Source organism: Microtus pennsylvanicus, chromosome 9, assembly GCF_037038515.1.
Source record: "Microtus pennsylvanicus isolate mMicPen1 chromosome 9, mMicPen1.hap1, whole genome shotgun sequence".
Lineage (NCBI taxonomy): Eukaryota > Metazoa > Chordata > Mammalia > Rodentia > Cricetidae > Microtus > Microtus pennsylvanicus.
In genome coordinates this window covers 22,458,896-22,482,182 of record NC_134587.1, presented here as the reverse complement: position 1 = coordinate 22,482,182, position 23,287 = coordinate 22,458,896, and the positions used below count along the sequence as shown (strand labels likewise).

Here is a 23,287-nt window from a genome sequence, read left to right as displayed (position 1 = left end):
TAAAAAATTTACTTATTTGTTTGTTCTATATAGATGTTGGTTCTATACAGATGTTGGCTCTATATAGATGTTTGCTTTTTACACATACTGGCTCTATACAAATATTGGCTCTATACAGATGCTTGCTCTGTGCACATGTTGGACCTATATAGATGTTTGCTCTTTACGGATATTGGCTCTATACAGATGTTGGTTATATACAGATGTTTCCCCCAGCACATCCTACCTAACATGCAAATCAGTATATTCCTTTTGAAAAAGAAAAATCCTTGAAGGGCTAGGAATACTACTTCTAAAAATGAAATATTCCAACAAAAATATCTTCACTTCTTATCTCAGAGGAAGTGGAGAATGCACAACAGTCAAATCTCAGTACTGTAAGAAAGACTAGGTCAAAGGACACAGGGCCAAAATGAGAAGCACACCTCCAGAGAAAGGCAGGTACTAAGAACAAGTAGGAAGAAGAGATTAGAGTGAACTAGAAAACATGTTTCTCTTGTTTCATTAATTTGCACAATATAAATGAAATTCAAACATGATACCACATTTGTTTTGTGGGACTAACATGTTTGCTGTTTGTAAAGATACAAATTTAAGTACTAGTCAAATAAATAACTATTCTTTGAAATGATTTTACTTTCCAGATTTTAAGGAGGGGGGCTTATAAGTATGTTCATATTGAACTTGGACAATTATCTATGTTTTTCAGTGATTACAACCATATCTGTTTTTTTTAACCATATCTGTTTTAATAACCTTAAGGGAAGAGAGAAAGCTTTCTAATGTTGTATTTCTACCAAAATATAAGCTTATTTCTATTAAGTAAAACTACTAACTCCTTAAAAGTATACCCATGTGTAAAATTAAACCAGAAGGTACATTTTAAGAGAAAATGATTCAATTTAAATATAATCTAAATTAAATTTCAGTCTCAGTAATGTGAATTAATTTGTCTTAAATCTAATCAATTTTAGGCCATTTAAAAGGAAAATGTGCGAAATTAAAATAGTAACTAACATTTTGAATAGTTTTTATACTAGTGAATTAAAATAATAAATGCCCTTGATCCATTTACAAATTCTACCCTTTAAATATCAGTTAAAATAGTGTTTCTTAAACTATGACTAAGCCTCAGCGGGATCCAACCAGTGCTTTTTTTTTTTACAAAGGAAATAGCAACGATTGAAGTACCTTACACATTTTAAAGATATGTTTTGTAAAATTCTTGTTCTGTGTCTATGTGAGGTAAAATAAATTATACAAAATGAGTTTCTTTCTGTGTCACAATAGGAACCCGAATGAAAGCCACTAAGCTGTTAGAAATCAGCCTCAAACATTTTTAAGCTAAATGCTTAAATGGGGAGGGAAGAAAGAGTTAGGGCCAGTCGTCATCCAGCTGTGCTTTACTAGGGTCACAGCTGGGAGCAGATGGGGTGGAGGAAGCACAAGCTTTATTCACAGTAGAAATTTTTTCACAAAGAAACCAACCAAGAGACCAGCTACTACACAATCTAAGAACAGCGGAGGGCCACCCGAAGCAGGCAGAGACTTGGTCCTTCATCAAATCCACAAATGGCCCCGAGACTGATGGATGAAAGGCAGAGAATATGGGGGCAAGGGTTCTTTTAGAATCCTAAAAGGAAGTTCCATATCTACATAACCGTTTCCATTTAACTCCTCACTTTACACAATTTTGGCCGTGAACACAACGTTCACTGTCAAGTACCATAGAAATATCTCACTACTTTTCAGGGTGCCTGTCTATAGTCCATTATGTACATGATCACATTTGAAACTGACAGGTCCATTGTAGACAGAGCAGGGTCACTGACCCCCCCTTTCTGATGACATTAAAATGGTGTGCTGTGGGACAATGGTCTGGACCCTGTCAACTGTATTTTAATAAAATGCTGATTAGCCAGGCAGGAAGTAGAGGCAGGGCAACAAGAATTCTGGGAAGAGGAAACAGTCAGTCTGCAGTCATCACCCAGACACAGAGGAATCCAGACACAGAACAAGCAAGATGTGACTGCCTTGCTGAAAACAGGTATCAAACTGTGTGGCTAACACAGAACAGAATTATGACATAATGGTTAATAAGCTATAAGAGTTAATAAGAAGCCTGAGCTACTAGACCAACCAGTTTATAATTAATGTGGATCTCTGTGTGATTTCTTGGGACTTAACAACTGCAGGAACTGGGCAGGACAGAAACCTCAGTCAACAGTGGTGTAATTGTTGTCATGGTCTGTGCTTAGGTAAGTTTCAAACCTTTCTCCAAGTAGCTACTGTTCCACGTATAGTTAAGAACCATTCTTAGCCCTGCTCAAGAAAAACTCCACACAAGGAGACCACGTACCCTACATGTAGCACTTTTCAATTTAGTGCCCACTTACCATACCATGTCACTAAATGATATAAATTCTTAGTTTTAATAAAGATTTTTTTAATTCAATGACATACATAGCATTTCTTGTAGATATATTAGTTAATGGCTACAAAACACATATTTCCCTTTCTAAGGATAATGATTAGAATCTAGTTAATGCAATCATTGTCACAAGATAATCTTAACAAAGCCATAAAATGTTTGAAAAATGAATATCCACTTAGGATTAAAAACAAATTTCGCCAACTTAAAAATAAAAGAAAACTCTTCCCATTAATACTAGGCACCTGCTACCTATAGTTAACATAATAATTACTAGTGAAAGGACTGATGGTCAGGGATGGTGGACATAGTTCTATAAATCCTTGCACTTAGAAAACTGGAGACAAGAAGATAGCCATGAATTTGAGAGCAGCCTGGGCTACATAATGAGTACCAAGCAAGCTCTGTCTCAAAACAAAAACAAAAACAAAAAAATAAAAGAAATAAAAAGCAATAAGGGACCAAGCACTTTCCCTGGGACAGCAAGAGTCTTTGCTTCCACTGTCTCCAGTCACCAGCACATAAGAGGTCCGCAGGTGTGCAAAACACAACAAGAAGAAACAAAATGAGCCCAATCAGAACAAAAACTTTTAAGATGATTATGTTCACAAATAATGGAAAAGCCCAAAGAACATTTCAAAATAAATAAATATACTGGAACTAATACATTATCTTCATGTGAGCTCAATTTAAAAAAATCAGCTTTTTCACGTAGGAGAAATGAACATTTACAAACTGAGATACTGAAAATGCCATTCACAACCACACTAAGAAGGTTAGTAAACTCAATGAAATATGTATGCCTAGGCTGTGTTCCCGGATAAATACAAACATGACCAAGAGTAACAAGAGGATGAAATGAATGGAAAAGCATACTATGTTCATGAATCAATATTATTACCATGACTATTATCTCCAGATTATTCTATATATTCAACTCAGTTAATCAAAATCTCAGTGTGTGTTTTGGAGAAGTAAGCTGACTAAATTTAAACAAAGATGAAAATTACTTATATTACTTAGATAAGATTTTTTTTAAAAAAAATGAGCTAGAAGGGTCACACCTCCTAATATCAATATTTATTAAACCCCTGTAGTAATCGAGACAGTTCAATACTTGCTTAAGGCATAGGGAAACTACATAGCACAAAGCATCTATAAATATATCCTTTTAAATAGATATACAGATATACACATAGAGCTGCCTTATTTTCAAATAAAGTATCAAAATAACTCTACATGGAAATACCAGGGCTCTTTAATTTTTAAAGATTTCTTTATATTTATTTTATGTGCAGAGATGTTTTGCTACATGTATATCTGTATATACCAGGTACTTTCAGTGCCCACCGATGTCAGAATCAGGTAGAAGATCCCTTCAAACTGGAGTTATAGAGGGTTATAGGCTACTACATGGATGCTGGGAACCAAACCTCTATCTTTGGGAAGAGCAGCCAATGCTTTTAACCAGCAAGCCATCTCCCCAGCCGCAAGGCCAGAGCTTTTAACAACTGATGTTGAACATTGAAACAACTTCTTACCCACATGGAAAACAACTAAAATAAATTTAAATTTATACCTTTATCTCACCATTGTGTGCTGTGCCATTTTTCACAAATTGAAATTAAACATAACCCTAAACGTTTAAACTGAAAAGGCAGTGGCGGTGGATGCCTTTCATCCCAGCACTGTGAGTTCCAAGGCCAGTCTGGTTTACAAATTGAGTTTCAGGACAGTCAGGGATACACAGAGAAACCCTGTCTCAAAAAGCTAAAGCAGGACAACTGACACCTAAGTGGTAAAGACATAGTAGAATGAAATAAGACATCTTGAAGAAAAACAAAAAAGCGAAAGTGTTTAGAATTTTTGATCAAGGTAAGCGAGTTGTACACAGTAACAAAATTAATTGTGAGTTTTCAGTACAGACCTACAACTGCTTTTTTGAAGTTCAATATTGTGTTTACCACTTTAATCGCCACCCAAAAATTCTCTAAATCCTTTTGAGTACCGCTGTGGTACCTAGTTCATTCTTCAGAAAACACCGTTCTAAGTATTACTTCACACGCTTCAGCCTGACAAGCTACAGCCCATTTCATGCCCTAGAGCCGTCTGCAATGTTGGTTTATATCGCACAGCCTCCCTCTATCCTAGTCACAGCCTTCCTGGACTTGGTGAGGACCTGTAATGCCATGGACGTGTCCTTCCCTGGTTTACCCGAGAGCCAGAGGCATCCTAAAGTAAGGCTTTATATTTATTGTTGGTTTTCATCAGTGGCAAGATACAAAAGGTGCAGGGGATGAAGAGGGTCGTCCCATTGGCTGCTCCAGTGGCTTTTTATAAGTCCATGCTCTGTCAGTTAGCATGATTCCAGGAAAGGACTTGAACAACAACATCTCTTTCAGGACAAGACACTGTTTATACAGCTGTGCAATCAGAGGGTCTTGGTAGGGTAGAATAGATTCTTCCCAGATTGATTTTATGCTCTGCTTGTGCCCTCAAACTCAGCCAGAAACCAGTCTTTCGTTTTCTTAAAAATCAGTGTTATTGGAGGCACGACTTTAACATGATACAGTATATATGCTTCAATTTGATGAAGCTGGATGCACATATGACCGTTTCCATCATTCCAAAGGATTCTCTTGTCCCTTCCCTTCTCCTAGGGTAGGCTGATGATCTATTTCTATTACTGAAAATTAGATATCCCTTCTTTTCTTTGCTTTCTTTAATAAAAAGTATTCATGAAAATTTACATTTTACTAGAGGTCCATTAGTTATGCCAAACATTGTAATGCCTGTGGTCAAATTTCCCCAAGATTGTGACACTATTGTCAATGTTTTGACAGGGATGCACAATTTAAGAATTCAAACATCAACCACAGCTAGACCCTAGAGAGTTTCACCAGCCAAAAACAAGAAGAAGAGTAAAATACACATGTTTATCTCAGGAAATATTAGATGGTTTGGTTTCTGCCCTGCTTATCATCTTCCAAGAGTGAAGCATTATTAGGAATGGGTGTGGCTATGCCACCCCTTACCTGTCGGAAGGTGAAGTGTGATATTGTTGCAGAAGTCCGTGAAGCAGCATTCGGTCTTGGTCACGTTGTTGGAACTGTGGCAGAAGACTTGAGCATTTAACTCTGGGAGGGACACGCAGGACTTAATCACCTGCTCTTTCCCATTGGTTAGCATGACAGAGGCCCAACATGCTCCTTCCGTTTGGCAGGTAAAGTTTGAAGAGTCACACAAAAGACACACACACTTCAGTCCTGGAAAAAGTAAGGCAAGAAGCTTTAAAATGCAGAAGATGACATGCAGTTACTTTGTGCTACTTGAGAACAGAAGTTCAATCTTAACTTAAAGAGAGGTTTTAAATGTGATGAAGTCGCCCTCTCCGTCCTGTGCTTTATTAACAGGCTAGTCAGTCAGTTATCCTCTGTATGGTTATTGTGATTTATACAGAATGTATACAGCGGTTCCTATAGTTACTATGGTTTCCTAGCCCACACTCTAAATCGTTCTCAAGCTCAATCAGTTTACTCCTAAATCAATAGTGCCGATGAAATGCTAGGAAACTGTAGCTCAGCAACAAGGAGCTGGCTGGCACAGCTTGTAGAACAATGATGCGACACAAGGCAACTGCAACCCAGTGAGGCAGCATGCTGTGAGGGCAACTGCAACTGAATGAGCCAGCATGCAATAAGGGCAACTGCAACCCAGGGAGCCAGCATGCTGTGAGGGCAACTGCAACTGAATGAGCCAGCATGCAATAAGGGCAATTGCAACCCAACAAGCCAGCATGCTGTGAGGGCAACTGCAACCCAACGATCCAGCATGCTATGTTCATTTGCATTTCTCCCAACTCGTAAATGCTTTTTGCTGAACAGAAAACAAACCATAGAAACACGTAGGTCCAAAATTATTGGTGTTTCTATTCTCTGGACCTTAAGGTTGATATTGCTCTGGTAGGCACCTGGAAGGCATTGATGAACCATTCTACTTCCCCTTGTGCTAAGGGATATATCTTAGAGTGATAGAATGACTTCAATGTGAATGCAGACTTTAACCGTCAGACACTTTTCAGTGGGCACCTCCATTCCACAAAAGAAAGCACATTGATAGTAGAGTTTATTATAATAATGACAACAAAACTTTCGAAGCTTAGACGTTGATAAATTAATCTGCTTATTAGCATGCCATTTTAACATCCCTCTTACCATACACACAAACACACTCATACCCTCTCTAACATGTCCAAATGATATAGTCTGCCTTGGTATGAAATGACAGAATAGAGTTCAGAGGTCGTAATTTATTCAGATTTTTATTCAATATATCATTTCTAAGTACTACAACTTTAAATATTTCTATCATGATTTTAATGAATGTTTGGTTAAAGCATAACTACCCCCAATTACCTTACTATCCAAAATTTGCCATATAATCAGTTAATAAAATTCGTCTTTAAATTCCTAATGACTAAAACTAGACCCAATTTGACACTAACAAAATATTCAATTTATAAATGAGTAATCATGAATAAATACTCTTTTTATCAATAGTAATGAGCTGTAGTAGAATCACATATTCTAGGGTGGCTGAGATTCCAGACAGCCAAGTGTACAAAACCGAGTGATTAAGAAACTTGATAAGGAGTCTGGAAAGATGAAAGACGTAGCTACGAAAGGCTAAGGCTCACAACCAAGGAGACTAAAACATGTGTTAAGGTGGTGCACACCTTTCATCCCCGCACTCAGGAGGCAGATGCAGATGGATCTCAGCATGTTCCAGGCCAGCCAGGGCTACATAGTGAGACGGCTCTGTCAAAAACATCAACAAAACAAAAGCATATAAAGTCAGTTTCCTTAAATAAAAGAGAGATTATACAAAACAAAACAAAAAAAAACCAGCCTTTTAATCAGGTGTCACTGAATGGAATTGTAGCATTTCCCAACCGTCCAAGTGTCTTCAACACCTGATTCACAGTGTTGTCATTTGGACATCACTTAGTCCCACTGGGCCTCAATTGAAAGGTGATAACTCCAATGATAACATACTGCCTCATCATGTTGCTATGGAGAGTAAATTAATCATAGAAATCTTTTGTGTTCATTTCTGACACAAAGGAAGTATGACGCAAGCATTAGTAACCACCTCTCCTAACACTCAAGAGAGTCAAACTAGTTTTCTTCATCACACGGAGACCATCCACAGACCTCCATAATCCCTGCAAGAACAGTTGCCCAAAGCAGGACCCAACAGCCATTTTAAAGGCCCTGACAAGGAAATGTATCTTGCTCTGCTCTGCCAGTGGGACTGAGTGTCCTTGCGCTTTTCAAGGTCTGAGCTAAGCTTTTCTCTCATCCCACTAGTTTTTAGCAACTGGGAATAGAATATAAATCTAATATAACAGAAAAAAATTGTAATGAAGGAATAACAATTGGGGTTGATCTGTAATGTTTCGATAAGCTTTAATGCATGTCTTAACTTTTACCACAGTCAGTAGAAACAGAAAAGAACGGTCTCTGGCCTGGCTTTGTCCCTCACTTGATGGCTGACTTTGGGGAGCCACGGAGTCCTCGACAAATGAACCAAAGTAAGAGCACTAAGCCCAGAAATCTTGACATGTAGAGCACTACCTGCATTTGATACGATAACTCAAAATTAACAGTTCATGAAAATCTGAAGTTACAAAGCATGGGAAACACTTACCACTCTGTGCCTGGTCCGTGCCCTCTTCTGTAAGTTGGAAGCCTAGCCATTTGACGCACTATCTCAGACTTTGTCCCTCTAGTATCAGAGTCTTAGATTCTCTGGGCTGAAGAGTTGTCTCAGCAGCTAAGAGCACTTGGTTCTCTTGCACAGAACCTGGATTTGCTTCCCACTACTCACGATTATCTGTAGCTCCAGTCCCAATGTATCAATTGCTCTTTCCTGGCCTTCTCAAGCCCTGCATGCACAGGGTGCCCAGATATACCTCCAAGAAAAAGAACTGTACATATAAAATAAAAATAAATAGATCTTGTTTTAAGATCTTAAGTTTTTGTTTCCAGAAGGAGCTAAGCCAGGAAGTTAATGGAACCAGCTAAGGGATATATGGCCCCACAGAGTGAAAACAGTCATTAGCCACTCAACCTTTAAGCACACACTGATGTCATGTGCTTTTATCATGGTGTTCAATTCCCAGGGCAGCTTGGTTGTCAATTATCTGCATTTTGAAGATATGAAATGAGGCACAAAATATATCAAGTAATTGACTGAATATACCAGTCTCTGGACTACACAAGTGATCTTGTTTTTATCCCATCAAAGCTGCCATAGTGTTAAGAATTATTTTGGAAACCACAGTAGTTTCTAGAGGCTAAATAAAATTCAATGCTAATATAAGAGAAATAAGTTAGTCATTTATCACTGATATCTGAAATTTTGATCTACATTATTTCAATGAAATTTAAGGCAGGGTGGATATTTTTTAGGCAAATTCTCTCTACTAGTTTACTGACAGCACAGGTGGTCAAATAAAACTCAGTACCATGTGCTTTACACTAGAACAAAAATCTGCCTCCTCAGTTTATCTAAATTTTACAGCATGTAAGCCTCTGAGGACATCCCACCCACGTCCCCTATATCTCTCTTCAATGCACTGACTGGATCTTCACAAGAAAACAGTTACATAGTATTTCTTATCATGGGATGGTTGGCACTTTAAACTAATTTCTTAACAAGCTATTGAATTCCCATAAAAGACATAAACCAGGATAATCTAAACTTAGTAAGACATAGAAAACGCCCCCTCTTCCTTAAACCTTGCAGGATAGAAAACACAGACAAAATTGAGTATTTACAAAAGGCGATGAGCTCAAACACCTATTCCATGTCCCTGCTTACGGCAGGTCAATTAGCAGACAACTACACCGAAAAGGAGCATACAGCAAACTAAATGAGACCTAAAATGTAAAACTAACACATGCCATAGTCTATCTCTCATCCTTCCCTTCTCCCCAGTCCACTATATGGCTACATTTGTATAATTAGAGGATATTTACACCAGCCATCCTCAACACAGATCCTTAAGCTGCCAATTAAAATGGAAGTTGCCATTACTGATTTGATTTATGCTTTTCTATTTTGTGTTTTTAAAACCTGATGTTAATTGGGTCAGTTCTTTAGAACACTCCACAGCAAGATAAATCTGGTTGTTAGCAGATAGCAGTCCCTCCTTGTGCCTCTTTATCTTATACTTACTCTTCAGTCATATGGTACAAGGCAGCAAATGAGGTTGAAGAAAGGGGCAATTACCCATAATAAGGAGGTCTATTAGATCTTTCCCCAACACCAAGACTGCACTTTGCTCCTGTCTCTTCCCACCCCTTTAATTATCTCCCTTTTTTCTCTCTTTGCCAATTAGTCTATAAAAGCCAAGACATCTGTTACCCCAAAGACATCTGCTACCCACATCTACCAAAGGATGTGCACATTTCTAATCAAACAGAAAGTACATTTTTTACCCATAGTTACACATGATGCCTAGCACACCCTGTTGACTGAAGTGTAAAAACTACCAGGATACAGAGTGTGTGTGTGTGTGTGTATCCTTAGGTCCTATGACATTAAAAAGACAAATATTTTTGACAAATAATTTGGAATACTGCTTTCAATATATTGGCTTCACTTTACCTGTTTCCTATATCTTGAGGCCTTGTGCTTAACTATACACTGACCAAGTTGAACATCTGACTCCATACTCCGTCCTCCTCCCAGATATTAGTTTGTTTTGTTCACTAACTCTGTTTTTAGACCAGACTATCAGGAAAGCATTTTAGGAGTGACCTGTTGACTGTGTAATCTTTTTAAAGAGAACAATCTGAGCTCATCCAAAAGCTGGAAGTGGAAAGACATTACAACCAATGGCACTAGAGAATCCAAAGAGATTCCAGAGTCTCAACAAACGGCGCTAGTGAAACCAGGATATGTTTTACATTGGAGAAGAGGTTTAGCTTTTGTTCCCCAAAAAAGAAAAGCTTTGGTTACTATCAAAATTGATAAAGATTAAATTCAAACAGAAGAGACCTCTTGATTAGAAAAGGTGATATTTCATCAAAGAGCATTGGCCATTCTATCTAAACTACCTTATAAGACTAATAAATGCCTTTCATTTGACCAGATATAACTTGCCCAAAAGATAAACTCCTCAAAATTAGGGTTGGGGCAGGGTTTTGTTTTTGTCTTTCCAGGATAATGATGGCATCCAGTTAAGGAATATAAAGACCACTGGACAAATGAGACATATGAAGAAAAATGATGAATCACCCAGAGAAGATGTCCAAGGAAAAGAGTAAATTGGCCTAATGCTATAGCATACTTCCAACAGGATAAAATTTCATAAATCATCCCTAATGTTTGTTTCTGTTGTTCTCTACAGACACATAAGACAAATCACCATTTTGTAGTCTCAATTCAATTAAAGATTAAAGGTGGCTTTGGAGCTGGAGTGTGGCTCACTCAATCTCTAAAACCATCTGTGCTTGTTTAAAATAATCAATCCAAAATTTCTGTCTCATATCAGAAGAGTTAGTTACCTGGTACAGGACGGAAGAAAAACCAAAATTAACAGCCTATTTTACTGTTGCTAATCTCATAATCCTTTGGTTTCATTTTGACTTATTAATTTTTTTCTTAAGGTATAAATACCTCAAAATTTATAAGATTATTATATATACTTAAACTTTTTGTAATGATATTAATGGTCATATAGAATACTAAATAATTCTAGAAATAAACTTCATCTTTCTTCCTGTATGTGATTTTGGGCTTGAGTCTGAAGCATGTAACTAGGAATTAAGTTTGTGTGCCCTGGATGTACATAACAAATTGTGGTCCTTTAACCATTTCAAGATCTACTGCATATGACAATCAAAATGTTTATGTTTCTGCAGTGAACTGTAGACATTCATAAAGAATAAAGACCTTTGAAGTCTTCAAAAGATGATGGGGCACCACAAAGATTATTTCACCTAGATTGCAGTAATGCCATTAAGTTGAATACCCAAAAATCAACTTTGGATTACAAACTGCTCAGAACAACTTCAAAATAGTTAGCTAAGAAGTTCTAGCCTCATAGACTGCTCCATGCAGGACTTCAAGTAAGCTATGTATGCTCCTTTCATACCAAGAACGGACAACAGCTAACTCTCCCAAGACTTGATTATTATCTTAATTTTTTCAGTGTTCCTTAAAGATCTCATTGTTCCCAGACAGCAGGGAGTAATTTTATGAACTTGATACCCATGTTTCTAAGAGGTGGGGTGAGTGGTTTTGGTTGTTCTGTGGATTACAGATGTTTATGATCTTTTAGGGTTATTGTTTGCAAGTTGTTATTGGTCATAGTGAGGAAGGTTACTAAATAAGGGAGATTACATTCAGGAATTTTTCATTATGAAAAGAAAAGGGAGAGTATAGTAATGATAGGATAAAAGGGTTGTCTATTTAATATACTTTTAAACTAAAAAAAGAAACTATTAGTTTTAAATATTTTACATTGGTATGGATTTTTGAGGTTATTTTCATAATATTGTATATGTGTTTCTACTCTTGTTTAAGTTATCATGCCTATGTAGCTCATTTAGCAAAGTAGTATAAATTTCTAGTCCTTCAAGTTTACAAAGTATTTAGGATAATAAATTCTTTTAATTTAAGAATGCAAGTTAGTAGTTAGTCACCTATAACAATCAAACTTATAGTCGTGCTAGGTATGTTTCCAAGCACAAACAGGTATATTTTAGACAGACAGGTGGTCTTCAAACACTTTAGAGATATACAGAATATGGCATTTAAAATGTTGTAATAACATAAGGCTTTCCTTGACAGCGAGACGCATTTGCTCCTGACAGCACCAATTAACTTCAGAGATGATGATGAGCATTGAAGAACTTTCACGTGGAGTTTGCCTTCCCTATGGCAGAAGCTAGCTATATGGGCAAAGAAACTATCCTTTCCTCAATTACTGACAGTATACAGTCCAAACTGGACCAGCATAATGCAAAACAAAAAGTGACTGCCAGACTTTGCCAAGGCAAGGTAGGTCAATGCTTCAAAGTTTCTTGCTTCTATAAAAGTCTGTCAAAGCCCTTCCCCCTCCTTCTAATTCTTCTTCAAGCTTCAGCCCAGATGTCTCCACCTCAGTGAAATGGCCACAGAATCACCCCAATTAAGAATCTGCTCCTCATCTCTTTTGGCTCTTTCCAGAAATCTGTAATTAGTTCATTTGTTGTATTTATCCCAATATAATGAAAATGTCACAAAGTAGAAAACCTTCTCTGTTTCCATCCAAGCACAACCCCAGCACCTACAGCAGGGTCTCTAGGTATGATACTAGTACAAGGCAGGTGGATTCGACTATCAACTGTAGAGAAGTGCAAACTACAGGAGAATTCAAAGCTTAAAGATATGCGACTTCTAGCTATTTTTGTGGTATGTTTTCTTCCAGTCTTACACAGGACCTGTTCATATGAATCCATAAACATAATTTAGGTGCTGCTTTTACACTCATTCCTCCAGGATAATATTATGAACACCATGCCGTCTTGGTTATAACCATTTAATGGAATGCACAGGGCTGTCCTCCGTGAAAATACACAGTAGACAACATTTTCTTATTTTCAGGCATTTTGATAGTTTTCATTGTTTGCAAATAAATAACATTGCACGAAGCCTTCCCTAGGCAAGCGTCCCAGACTGGAATTACAACATCAGACATTCTCGGTAGCTATTGGGAAAGGACTTTTCAAAGCTGTTGCAGTGCAGATTTCCACCGGTGTTGTATGATGGCACCACAGGACACATGTCAGCGTCTGGCGTCTCTGCAACCGAGACGACACTTCCTAGTTGAAGTTTCTTTTAATCTTTGTTTCCTATCTAAAGGAGCTAAACCCTTTTTGTTTTTTAAATATTTCATTTGGTTGTCCTCTTGGGTGAGATTTTGGTCTGCCGTGGTCATCTCCTGTGTGAGTCTTAATTTCTCTTCTAACTTGCAAGAGCTTTTTGTAAACATGGGAACCCTTTTTCCCATTCCCACTTCTATACTTCTTGTTTTCTCTTAGCCATTGTCTTCATCTTGTTGTTTGGTTGGTCGTCTCTTGCTGTGCAGGGGGTGGAAGCCACATCATCATGAATCGTAGGCAAATGCGATGAGTTTGTGTTTTAATGATATTTTCTTCTCGTGAAAAAGAAGTAATGCAGATATTATTGAAGTGAAAGTAAATTACCCATAGTCCACATGTTTCCAAAACGACTACCATTATTGGCTTTCCCAAATCGGTATAGAGTTCGTATCTGAATACGTGTAATGGTTTCTTTAAAATTTTAATATTACAAATATAAACTCATGTTGTATTTGGAACTTCTTCCTTGTCTTAAAGTTTGGAAAATCGTCCATCTAGATGTGTTCTAAATATTCAGTATTTTCTTCCCAATTTACTAATGGTCAGGGACAGTTAAATGTTACATGTATATGGAATTTGCACATGTATTGAACATATTGCTGGTGCAGATTTCTCTTTACCAGATTCTGAGTGAACTGCTTTAAACCGTTAAGTATTAAACTGCTTTTAATATTATCATTCTCCATAGGCCAAGCCCTGGATTAAGGAAGAGAATTGGGGAGGTAGGAGGTTAACGGCTTGCCCTAAAGGACTTTTGCCCAGTAGGTGTAGGGGTTAGCGTGTTACACCAAGCATGCTTGAATACAGGATGTTGGGACACTAGGGTGAGGCTTTGCTTCACCCGACTAGGGCTGGGGGCAGAGACTCCCAATCGAGAGACCTGGAGAAGATTCCTTGCAGCCAGGCCTGCCACTGTCAGACAGTTAGGAAAACCACAGCAGCCGGGGAAACCGCGGCAGCCCTCGCCCACCAGACGGGCCTGGAGTGTCTCGCCTGCCCCCTCCCTGTCAGCGGCTTCTCTCACTCCCACTCTCCAGCTGGAAGAGACTCCCTGCCCGCCGCCCACCCCCTCGCCACCTCCGGTGTCCCAGCCCCCGCGGGGGGGGCCCCAGGCGTGTGCCACCACCGGGAATGTTCAGTCCCTTCCCCTGGTCTGCAAGAGGGGTTCTGAGCCTCCTGAGCCCTCTTCTCCTCTCCGCCTCCTCTCGGGGTCGCCTTCCCTGCAAGGCACAGGAGAACACTCCTTAGCCAGATCCTGGAGGCTGTGCTTTGTCACCTACTGCAGAGCCCAGCCCGAAGGGATGCAGTCCAGGGTTGGGATGGATTGGGGGCATCTGGATACCACCTAGTGGCTGTAGAGACAGTACGCAGGCCACGGGGCCGCTTTTCACTAAGTGATTTCTACTTAGATTACTTTTTATCCTTTGCTTTAAGTTTGTTTTGTGCTACTGAGACAGGAAGCCTAGGCAAGGGTGCTGTCACTGAGCTTCCTTAATAGGAGCAATAAAATCTGCACCCACCCCTAGCTTTCCCTTGGCTGAAGCTCTAGAACTGCAGTATGAGCCCCGCATGCTTTTTCGAAGACACATCTCCCCTCCTCTCTTATGCCCCCACCAGGTAAGGCGGGACACTTATCTCAGTACTAAGGATGGTCTCTTCCAAGATCAAGGAATATCTCTGAAATCTTTTCAAATGCCAAAAATTAAATTTTAGAATATTAGATTTATTTCAATTGTCTCTTTCTAATACAAGTTGATGATAGATGCTTCTGTGAGGAATGGGCCACAGATCCTGTTGGTTTCCGTTCGTTTGTTTGTTTGTTTGGCTTTTCGTGACAAGGTTTCTCTGTGTAGCTTTGGAGCCTGTCCTGGCACTAACTCTTGCAGACCAGGCTGGCCTTGAACTCACGGAGATTCACCTGCCTCTGCCTCCTGAGTGCTGAGATTAGAGGCATGTGCCACCACCACCCAGTTCAGATCCTGTTTTTGATAAGCCTACACATTTATGTTCACTTTACCAGGACCTGGAGGATGGGGTACATTATTAAAAATGATTAAAGACTAGTAATGCTGCAATCATATCTGCTTTAATTGATGATAAATTACTGATATGAAATTTTAATATTGCCTCCATGGAAAATAGTCGGCAACCAAGTCAACTCTGGCAGAAGGCAATTTTGAGCAATACCGAGTGATGTCGCATGGGAAAGTGTAAAGAAAGTAGCATCTCAGGAGTCCCGAGCTAGTCCAGGCAGTTCAAAGCCAACTTAGGAAATCTAAGGTTCTAACCCTAGTTATAATCACGTGGTCTTTGAGGATTATATCTCAACCAATCACTCCGAGAAAGCATTAATGTTCTCCAGACCTAAGATTCTGTGACCGTAAGAGATGGCTGCTTCAGTGGCCACCATATATATAACAAGAGCTGCGTGTGTGAGGGAGGATAGACCCAGAGAATTAAGGAGTTTCCACCTGGGAACCACAGGTAGGAAGAAATGTGTTTCAGAAAGTTTACCCTAATGAGCCTGAAGCCTTCATCAGAATTCATCATGTGGAGGTCTCTAAAGTTGTGGGCTTCTCCACCTGATGCTTTCTCTCTCTCCACTGAAGTAGAGAACCAAAGAACCAAAGGGAAGAGGGTGGGGAGAGTGTGGTACCGGAATGCGAACAGGGCTGTGTGGTATACGCAGTGGGTTTGAGGAAGCTGGCATCAGATACTGTCAATGACAACGACCGCCAGAGACTAGTGAATCCCTGCCTTGCTTCAAAGAAGCGGTTAAAACTGTAAAGAGGAGGCGAGTCATCAGTTGGCGATTAATAGTTAAACTCCAGGGAGGGGGGAGTAAAAGTCCTCAAAAGTTCTCGGGGACTCACTGATTAAAAAATTTTCCATCACAATCCACATGTACACCTCTATAATGATCAGATATGGTGAAGAATAGATGATTCTAGAAATAAAAAGGAACGATCTCAAGTAAGAAGTTGATTGAGCTAAAAATAGGAACAAGGGAGGAGTTGAAAGGGGAAGAAGAGGGCAAGTGATTAGTAAGGAAAAGTGTGTGTGTGTGTGTGTGTGTGTGTGCGCGCGCGCGCGTGCGAGCGCTGATCCTGAGTCTCTTTCCAATGTTAACCCAACATTCAAAGATCTACCCAGGATAGTCACAAGAATGTGCACAATTCAAGAGAAAAGGGGAGTGGCACCTGGCCCTATCTCCAAAGAAGACGGGTAGGAGTGGGAGCTGATGAGTGGGAGGTGAGCTTCATAAATCCATAATTTAAAAAAATACTTCTAAAAATGTAATCCTCAGACTTCTAGGGATGATCGCAGTCACTTTAGAAGATGAGGTTTACATGACTTCTTCTATCTATCAAAGTACCGTTCAGTGTCATAATTGCCCTTGCCTAGAGATGCATCAATAAGTGAGAACAGAGAAAATGGAACTCTGCAAATTCTGAAGCTTTGTCTTAGCCAAAGAAAATGGAAAGGCTAAGGCAGCTTGGCCTGCATTACTCAGCTCCTTTGGTATAAATTCATGTAAAACAAAAACAATCAGAATGGAAAAACTTTAACAAAGAATCAAACAAAACCTTTTCTCTTCCTGCTGTATTGAGTTCAATTTGGTCAGAAATTGACCAGGTTTATGATTTAAAAGATCATATGCTTTGAAAAACTCTCTACCTGTAATTGAAATCCTTAACCAGCCCTGTGGCCTGAGAGGGTATCGCTTCTCTCTAAATAGGTCTTCACACTGCTTCATAAAGGGGTTTTTTATCTCACAGGGCTGTCCAAAGATTCAAAGATACAGACAACACTTTTAATGTGTCTCAGATAATTAGAACTACATGTCTAGCTCCAGCTACTGCAGATTATGGATTCCCAGCTCTGTATTCAAGGCCTAAGCCTCATGCCTTAAAATACAACTTGCAGCATTCTGGCAGGTCTTTCTAGTTTTGACAAACTCTTGGCTTTAGTACCTCTCTGCCATAAACACACTAAAAGCAGTTGTTCCAAAGCAGCATCCATGCCACAAAACAATAACACCTGAGTATAATCAAAGGGTAGAAATATCTGGAACACTAACTCTCTTACTGCTTTACTAAAATTTTTCCTGCTCAATTAATTGGTTTTATTTTTTGTTTTTTTAGGTTTGCAAACATTTTACACAGAAAAATAACAAAGGATATCAACAACAAAAAGAAAACTGTCAATAATATGAAAAGGATTCATCCCACTAATATTCAAGAAAGAAAATAAATATAAAGATGTAATCTTAATGTCAAATTGAAAATTATTTTATAAATTGTAGTAAAAATAAATTGGTGGAACTTCTGGCTCAGGGATATTTGCAAAAGGGGAGTCAGAAAAATGGCAAAAGACCAAGTTACAAGGCGGTTGCTGTGAAATTGTGGTTCCTAGCAATGTCAGAGCAGGTATACACAGGAAGTCTCACCAACATGGCTGCCAAAACAAGAATGGAATAATGACAATGACAACAATAGACAAGCTAACATGGAACAGGGAAGGCTCAAGAGACTCCAACGAGACAGGAAACAAGGAATGCTGAGAGCAGGAAAAACAGTTTTCCCCAGGGAAGAGCACACCAACTAGTTTTCCAATACCAAATCATGAGCCCTAAAAACACACCTACATACCTACAAGTAACATTTTACATATTAAGATGTTTGTATTTATTTATTTGTATATTGTGTGTGTGTGTGTGTGTGTGTACATGTGTGTATATAACAGCAACTAAATAAAAAGAGGCTGTGAATTTGAAGGAGACCGAGGTGAATGGTACATGGTCTGGAGAGAAGAAAGGGAAGCGGGGTTGATATGATTATATTATAACCTTAAAATACATAAAGTTTTTAATGTGAACAGTGTGATGAATAAAATTTAATCTTCATTTCAAGCTCAGATAAGAAAACTGCAGTCCTAAACTTTTGGGTAATTTTGAGATTGTATTTAGATCTCTTCTTTTAGACAAAATATTCACAAAGTTTATCCAGAACTTCTTGTTATTTATGAGACTAGAACACGGAAATGGGTGAAATATTCCCAAGTCAAAATATTTGAAAAGATTTTGAAGTGTAACTATTTCAATATACCCCACTCCTTGGTAGTATTTAATTATCAAGGAATTTACTGACTATAAATATTTTAAAACTAGAATCATGAAATATAGGCACTGAAACAGAGACTGAGAAAATTCATCAAAATAGGGGTGCTTGGTGAGGTATGAAGCTGAAGGTAGCCTTTATCAACACATTCGTCTAATCTTCCACGTTGGACACATATCGATACAATAGTCAGAAGTGGATATTATTTTGTTAAAGTCAACCCTTGATCTGCCAAAGTATTTATTCACATGGAGTAGCTAAAGATGTCATGGGGATGTCTTCCCTCGGCTGTTGTGAAAGTCCTTTAAAATAGCAGTGGTGGCAGTCTGGGTGAACACCCACAGGCCCTGCTGCCATGGTGCACTACCCCACAATGACTGCAGCTCTGTTTTCAAGTCCCAAAACTGCAATTTGTACTCCAAAATTAGACAAGCATATGGAATCCAGGGCTGTCCATGAAATATCCAGATAGATAATTATCCCCAACTCCTCCCTTTGTCTATGGAAACTTCTCTGCTAATGCAGGCACAGATCAACAGCCAACATAACCTGAGAGTTCATCCTTTTATCGCTTTAATCGTCCTGGGGAGGGTGTGGACAGACCTGGTCACTTTCCTGACTACAGAAGATAATCAAGAAAATGCTGACTGCCTACTGTATGCATGGTAATATACTGAACAGGAGGATCAGTAGCCTGACTCAGCAGAATGGGGTCTGTTAAATGTATTCACGGGATTGTAGGTACAAGCAAAATTCTCCTTAAGTAAGCCTAATGGTTTAGCTAACGGACCAAGGGAACCCATATGCTCACAAGTGTTCCCTGGTAAGTGACAAATGACCTCTCTGTTAAACCAAATGCTTTAATTTTTAGAACACGTGAGCAACAGTACAATTACAAGGAGCTATGCCTGTGTAGGATAAGGTCCTTTCATTGCAATGTCCTTTCCCAAGGGAACACGCTACTCTATGCTGACAAATTAAATGTAATGTAATATATCCAAATTTGATTTCATTTTTTCCTACTTCACATCATTTTACAGAGTGAAGATGATACATGCAAAAAGTAATATATACAGAAATCATTTACTTACAAAGGAACTTACATGACAAAATTAAATCAATTATTTATAATTTTTAAAATATTTCACTTATTTAATTAATGTCATAAATGCATATAGCAAAAATAATTATATAGGAAGAATTAAAATGAAAATTACATCTCTCCGGGTCTCTTTCCCAGAGGCATCATTTGGACCAATCGGCTGTTGTTCTTTCGGATATTAGCTCAGGACTTTGACAGTAAGAACATAGTGTTGCTTCTGCTTAAGCAATTTGAAGCATCCTCCACAAGCTCCAGACATGTATACATTCTAAGCTTACCTGCACCCTTCATTTGGGAAGGAATTCGGGTATAACGAGATGGAAATCACATTTGGAACATTCTTGTTCACATGGTTTGATAAAGGCATTTCAGCCATCTCTGCCCCCAGAGCCCCTCATCCTTTTACTATAAAGCAATACTTCCTAGCCAGCTTCTGGTGAGCAGGGAAGTGTTCTGGTCCTGTGTGTCTGCCTTCTCCACAATGCCCAGGAAAGGGAGCCTTCTGAGACTGTTTTCCCTTTGCCTAATGTATTCCATATCTTCGAAAGCCTTGCTTGTTTTGTGAACTGATGCACAAGTCTGTTTATTCACTCAGTCATTAATGGATATCTGATTTTCTCCCAGTTTTCATGGATTAAGAATAAATTTACAAACATATGAACATAAAGATCTTCAGGTTTTATTTCTCTCTGCCAAATACAAGACAGTGGACTTGGTATAGAAAGTGAGTGTTCATATAAATTTCCAAAATGCTTCCCAAAATAGTTACAACTCTTTACATTCAAATTAGTAATATATAAAAATTCCAGCTATTTATATCTTTTGAATAGTTCTTATTAGACTACACACCTTTGAATTGTGAGCATTCTTTGTAGATACTGAATACAAGTGCTTTACCAAGTAACTACACTTTGATGTTGGGTGATATCTAAGTTATAATTTTTTAATGGATGGCACTTTTAGAACTCTCACTAAGAAATATTGCCTATGCTAAGAACGTAAGACTGCAATGTTTTCTTTTAGTGTGTGGCTGTTGTGTAGATTTGATTGTTAGGTCCATGATGCATTGTGACACTTCAGACATGAAGTTAGGCTTTGAGGATTTGGTTTGGTTTATTAATGACCAGACAGTGCAGAATCATTTGGGTTTTTAAATCCTTTTTTCATTGAATTATCTTCCTTAGAAACATTTTATTGCATATCCAGGGAATGTGTGTATGTGTGTATGTGTGTGTGTGTGTGTATGTGTGTGTTATTTATGAATATTTACAGCAGGGTGTATGAAGTCAGAGGATCACTTGCCAGAATCTTCTCTCTCCTTTCATTATGTGGGTCCCAAGAATCAAATCAGGTCATATAGACTTAACCTAAGTGCTTCTATGCACTGAGGCATCCAAGCTGGTCCTCCATTAAATTGTCTGTCTACTCTTATCATAAAGCAGTTGACACATATGTAAGATTCTACCTCTCCTCTAGTCAATCACACATTCTTAAATACTTGACTTTGCTGCTGCTTGTTGTTCCAGTGCTGGGAACATACCCAGGGCCACACATAAGCAAGTGACCATTACTAAGCAGTATCCTTAGTCAGTCATTATTGTCGATTTTGAAGCCTTTGAACTTGGGTATCATAAATATTTATACTTTGTCCTTTCCTTAAAATTTAGATATCCAAAAAATCAAAACAGTTGTTAAATAAGCCTCCCATTATGTTAATACAACATATAACTTTGTTTATTTAACTCTTTAACTTCTCTCAACACTGCTTAGTCAGTGAGCATTTTCATCTGGGTTTTAGATATTTATGGATCTCACAGAGCTTTCTTCCATAGTCTGCTGAAATGGTGATTTACAGTGTTATGTTTTTAAATGTAGCATCAGACATGTCATTCCCAGGGTAAACCTCACTTGATTATAACTTTTGCTCTATTATTATATTGTCATTAACCTTGATAGTATCTTTTTAAGATCATGCATTTTTATGAGAAATATTTGTCTGACATTTTCTTTTGTTGTGGCTGCTGAGTTGTACTGACTGGTTTTGTGTGTCAACTTGATACAAGCTAGAGTCATCAGAGAGGAAGGAACCTCAGCTGAAGAAATGCTTCCATGAGATTCACTTGTAAGACATTATAATTAGTGATCTATGAGGAGGGGGGCAGCCTATTGTGGATAGTGTCACCTTGGGCCGCTGTTCTTGGGTTCCATAAGAGAACAGGCTGAGCAAGTCATGGGGAGAAACCCAGTAAGCAGCTTCCCTCCATGGTATCTGCATCAGCTCCTATCTCCAGGTTCCAGACCTGTTTGAGTTCCTGTTCTGACTTCCTCCAGTGATGAACTATGATCTGGAAGGGTAAGTCAAATAAACCCTTTTCTCCCCAATTTGCTCTTTAGTAGTGACGTTTTGTCGCAGCAATAGAAACCCTGACTAAGACACAAGTAATGTTGGGTCTATGAATAGAAAGTTCTCTCACCACTTCTCCATTGAAAGCATTTATAGAGAACAAACATCTTCCTAAAATTTGGGGAGTCAGAGTCCTTGAGAGGAGGTTTTGAGCATCATGGGTGTGTACATATCCCCTTTCTACTTATCAGTGTTTTCTCCTACTTTTGAAGCTCCACACATTTAAAAGAATTACATATTCTTGGCAAAGATACCCCTTCATTATTAGGGAATTAGCCCTGTAACATCCCAATTAATGAAGTGTATAGTCAGCATTTGTTACTAATATAGCTACTTAGCTTTCTTACTACTACTGTTCAAATGAAATGAGGTTTTCACACTTTTAATCTATTTGTTCTTTCTATTAATGGTGTACCTTTTATATTCAAAGTATATTTTCATAGAAAATAAACAACTGTTTTATTTTATACACTTTGCTGCTCTTGGTTTTTTAAATTGTTTTATTTAAACCATTTATACTTAGTGGTTGTTGATATAACTGAATTAAGAGCTAATATATTGCTAATTATTTCTGTGTTATATCTGGTTTTAGTGTCTTTTAGTTTATTTCTGACTACATAACTTGACTATCAGCTAATAAGGAGTGCAAAAATAAGAAAAGTTTGCTGGTATTTAAAGTCTATTAGTCTGATGGTTGTAGATTGGGTACTTGACCTTAAAAAGATCCTAAAATTAGAATTAAGTATAATTATTATATCAGGAATTTATGAGTCAGAATATATTCTCAACCAGCTGTTTGCCAAGACATCTTTAGTTGCCTCATGTGACCTCAAGCATTTGATTACTTTTATATTTTTGGTTTTATTTACTTGCATTACTGATTTTTTATTTATATTTCCTTTAAAATATTTTAAATTGTTCCGTGTAAACATCTTAAATCACAGTATCCGATACTTAGTATATCTTCAAATAATATTACATTTCACATGTGGTTTAGGGAATTTGAATTTGTAAACTGCTACTTCCCCCTCTCCCTGTGTTATAGGGCTATCATAATTCTCCTATGCACATGCTATGAGGTCCCAGAAACTTGTTGCTCTTTTTGCATTAAAGACTCAAAGACCTTTCTGAACATTTATACTTAAGGATAAATGTATTTCATATTATTATTAACTTTTACCATCCCTGTAAACCTTTATTTGTTGGTACATAACCAATATCTGTCTGATATATTTATTTTATCTTTAAAATATTTAAAAATGTCTTACAGAGCAGGCCTGTGGACAATAAATT

At 38.1% G+C, this 23,287-nt stretch overlaps 1 protein-coding gene across 3 annotated transcripts in view; it reads right to left on the bottom strand.

Moving 5' to 3' along the window:
- The window catches only part of Acvr1c (activin A receptor type 1C), an 87,015-nt gene that overhangs the window by 46,818 nt on the left and 16,910 nt on the right, over positions 1-23,287 (bottom strand). For all 3 annotated transcript variants that reach the window (XM_075985171.1, XM_075985169.1, XM_075985170.1), the window contains exon 2: positions 5,467-5,697. In XM_075985171.1, the coding sequence (XP_075841286.1) occupies positions 5,467-5,697 (231 nt within the window). The remainder of the gene's footprint in view (positions 1-5,466; positions 5,698-23,287) is intronic.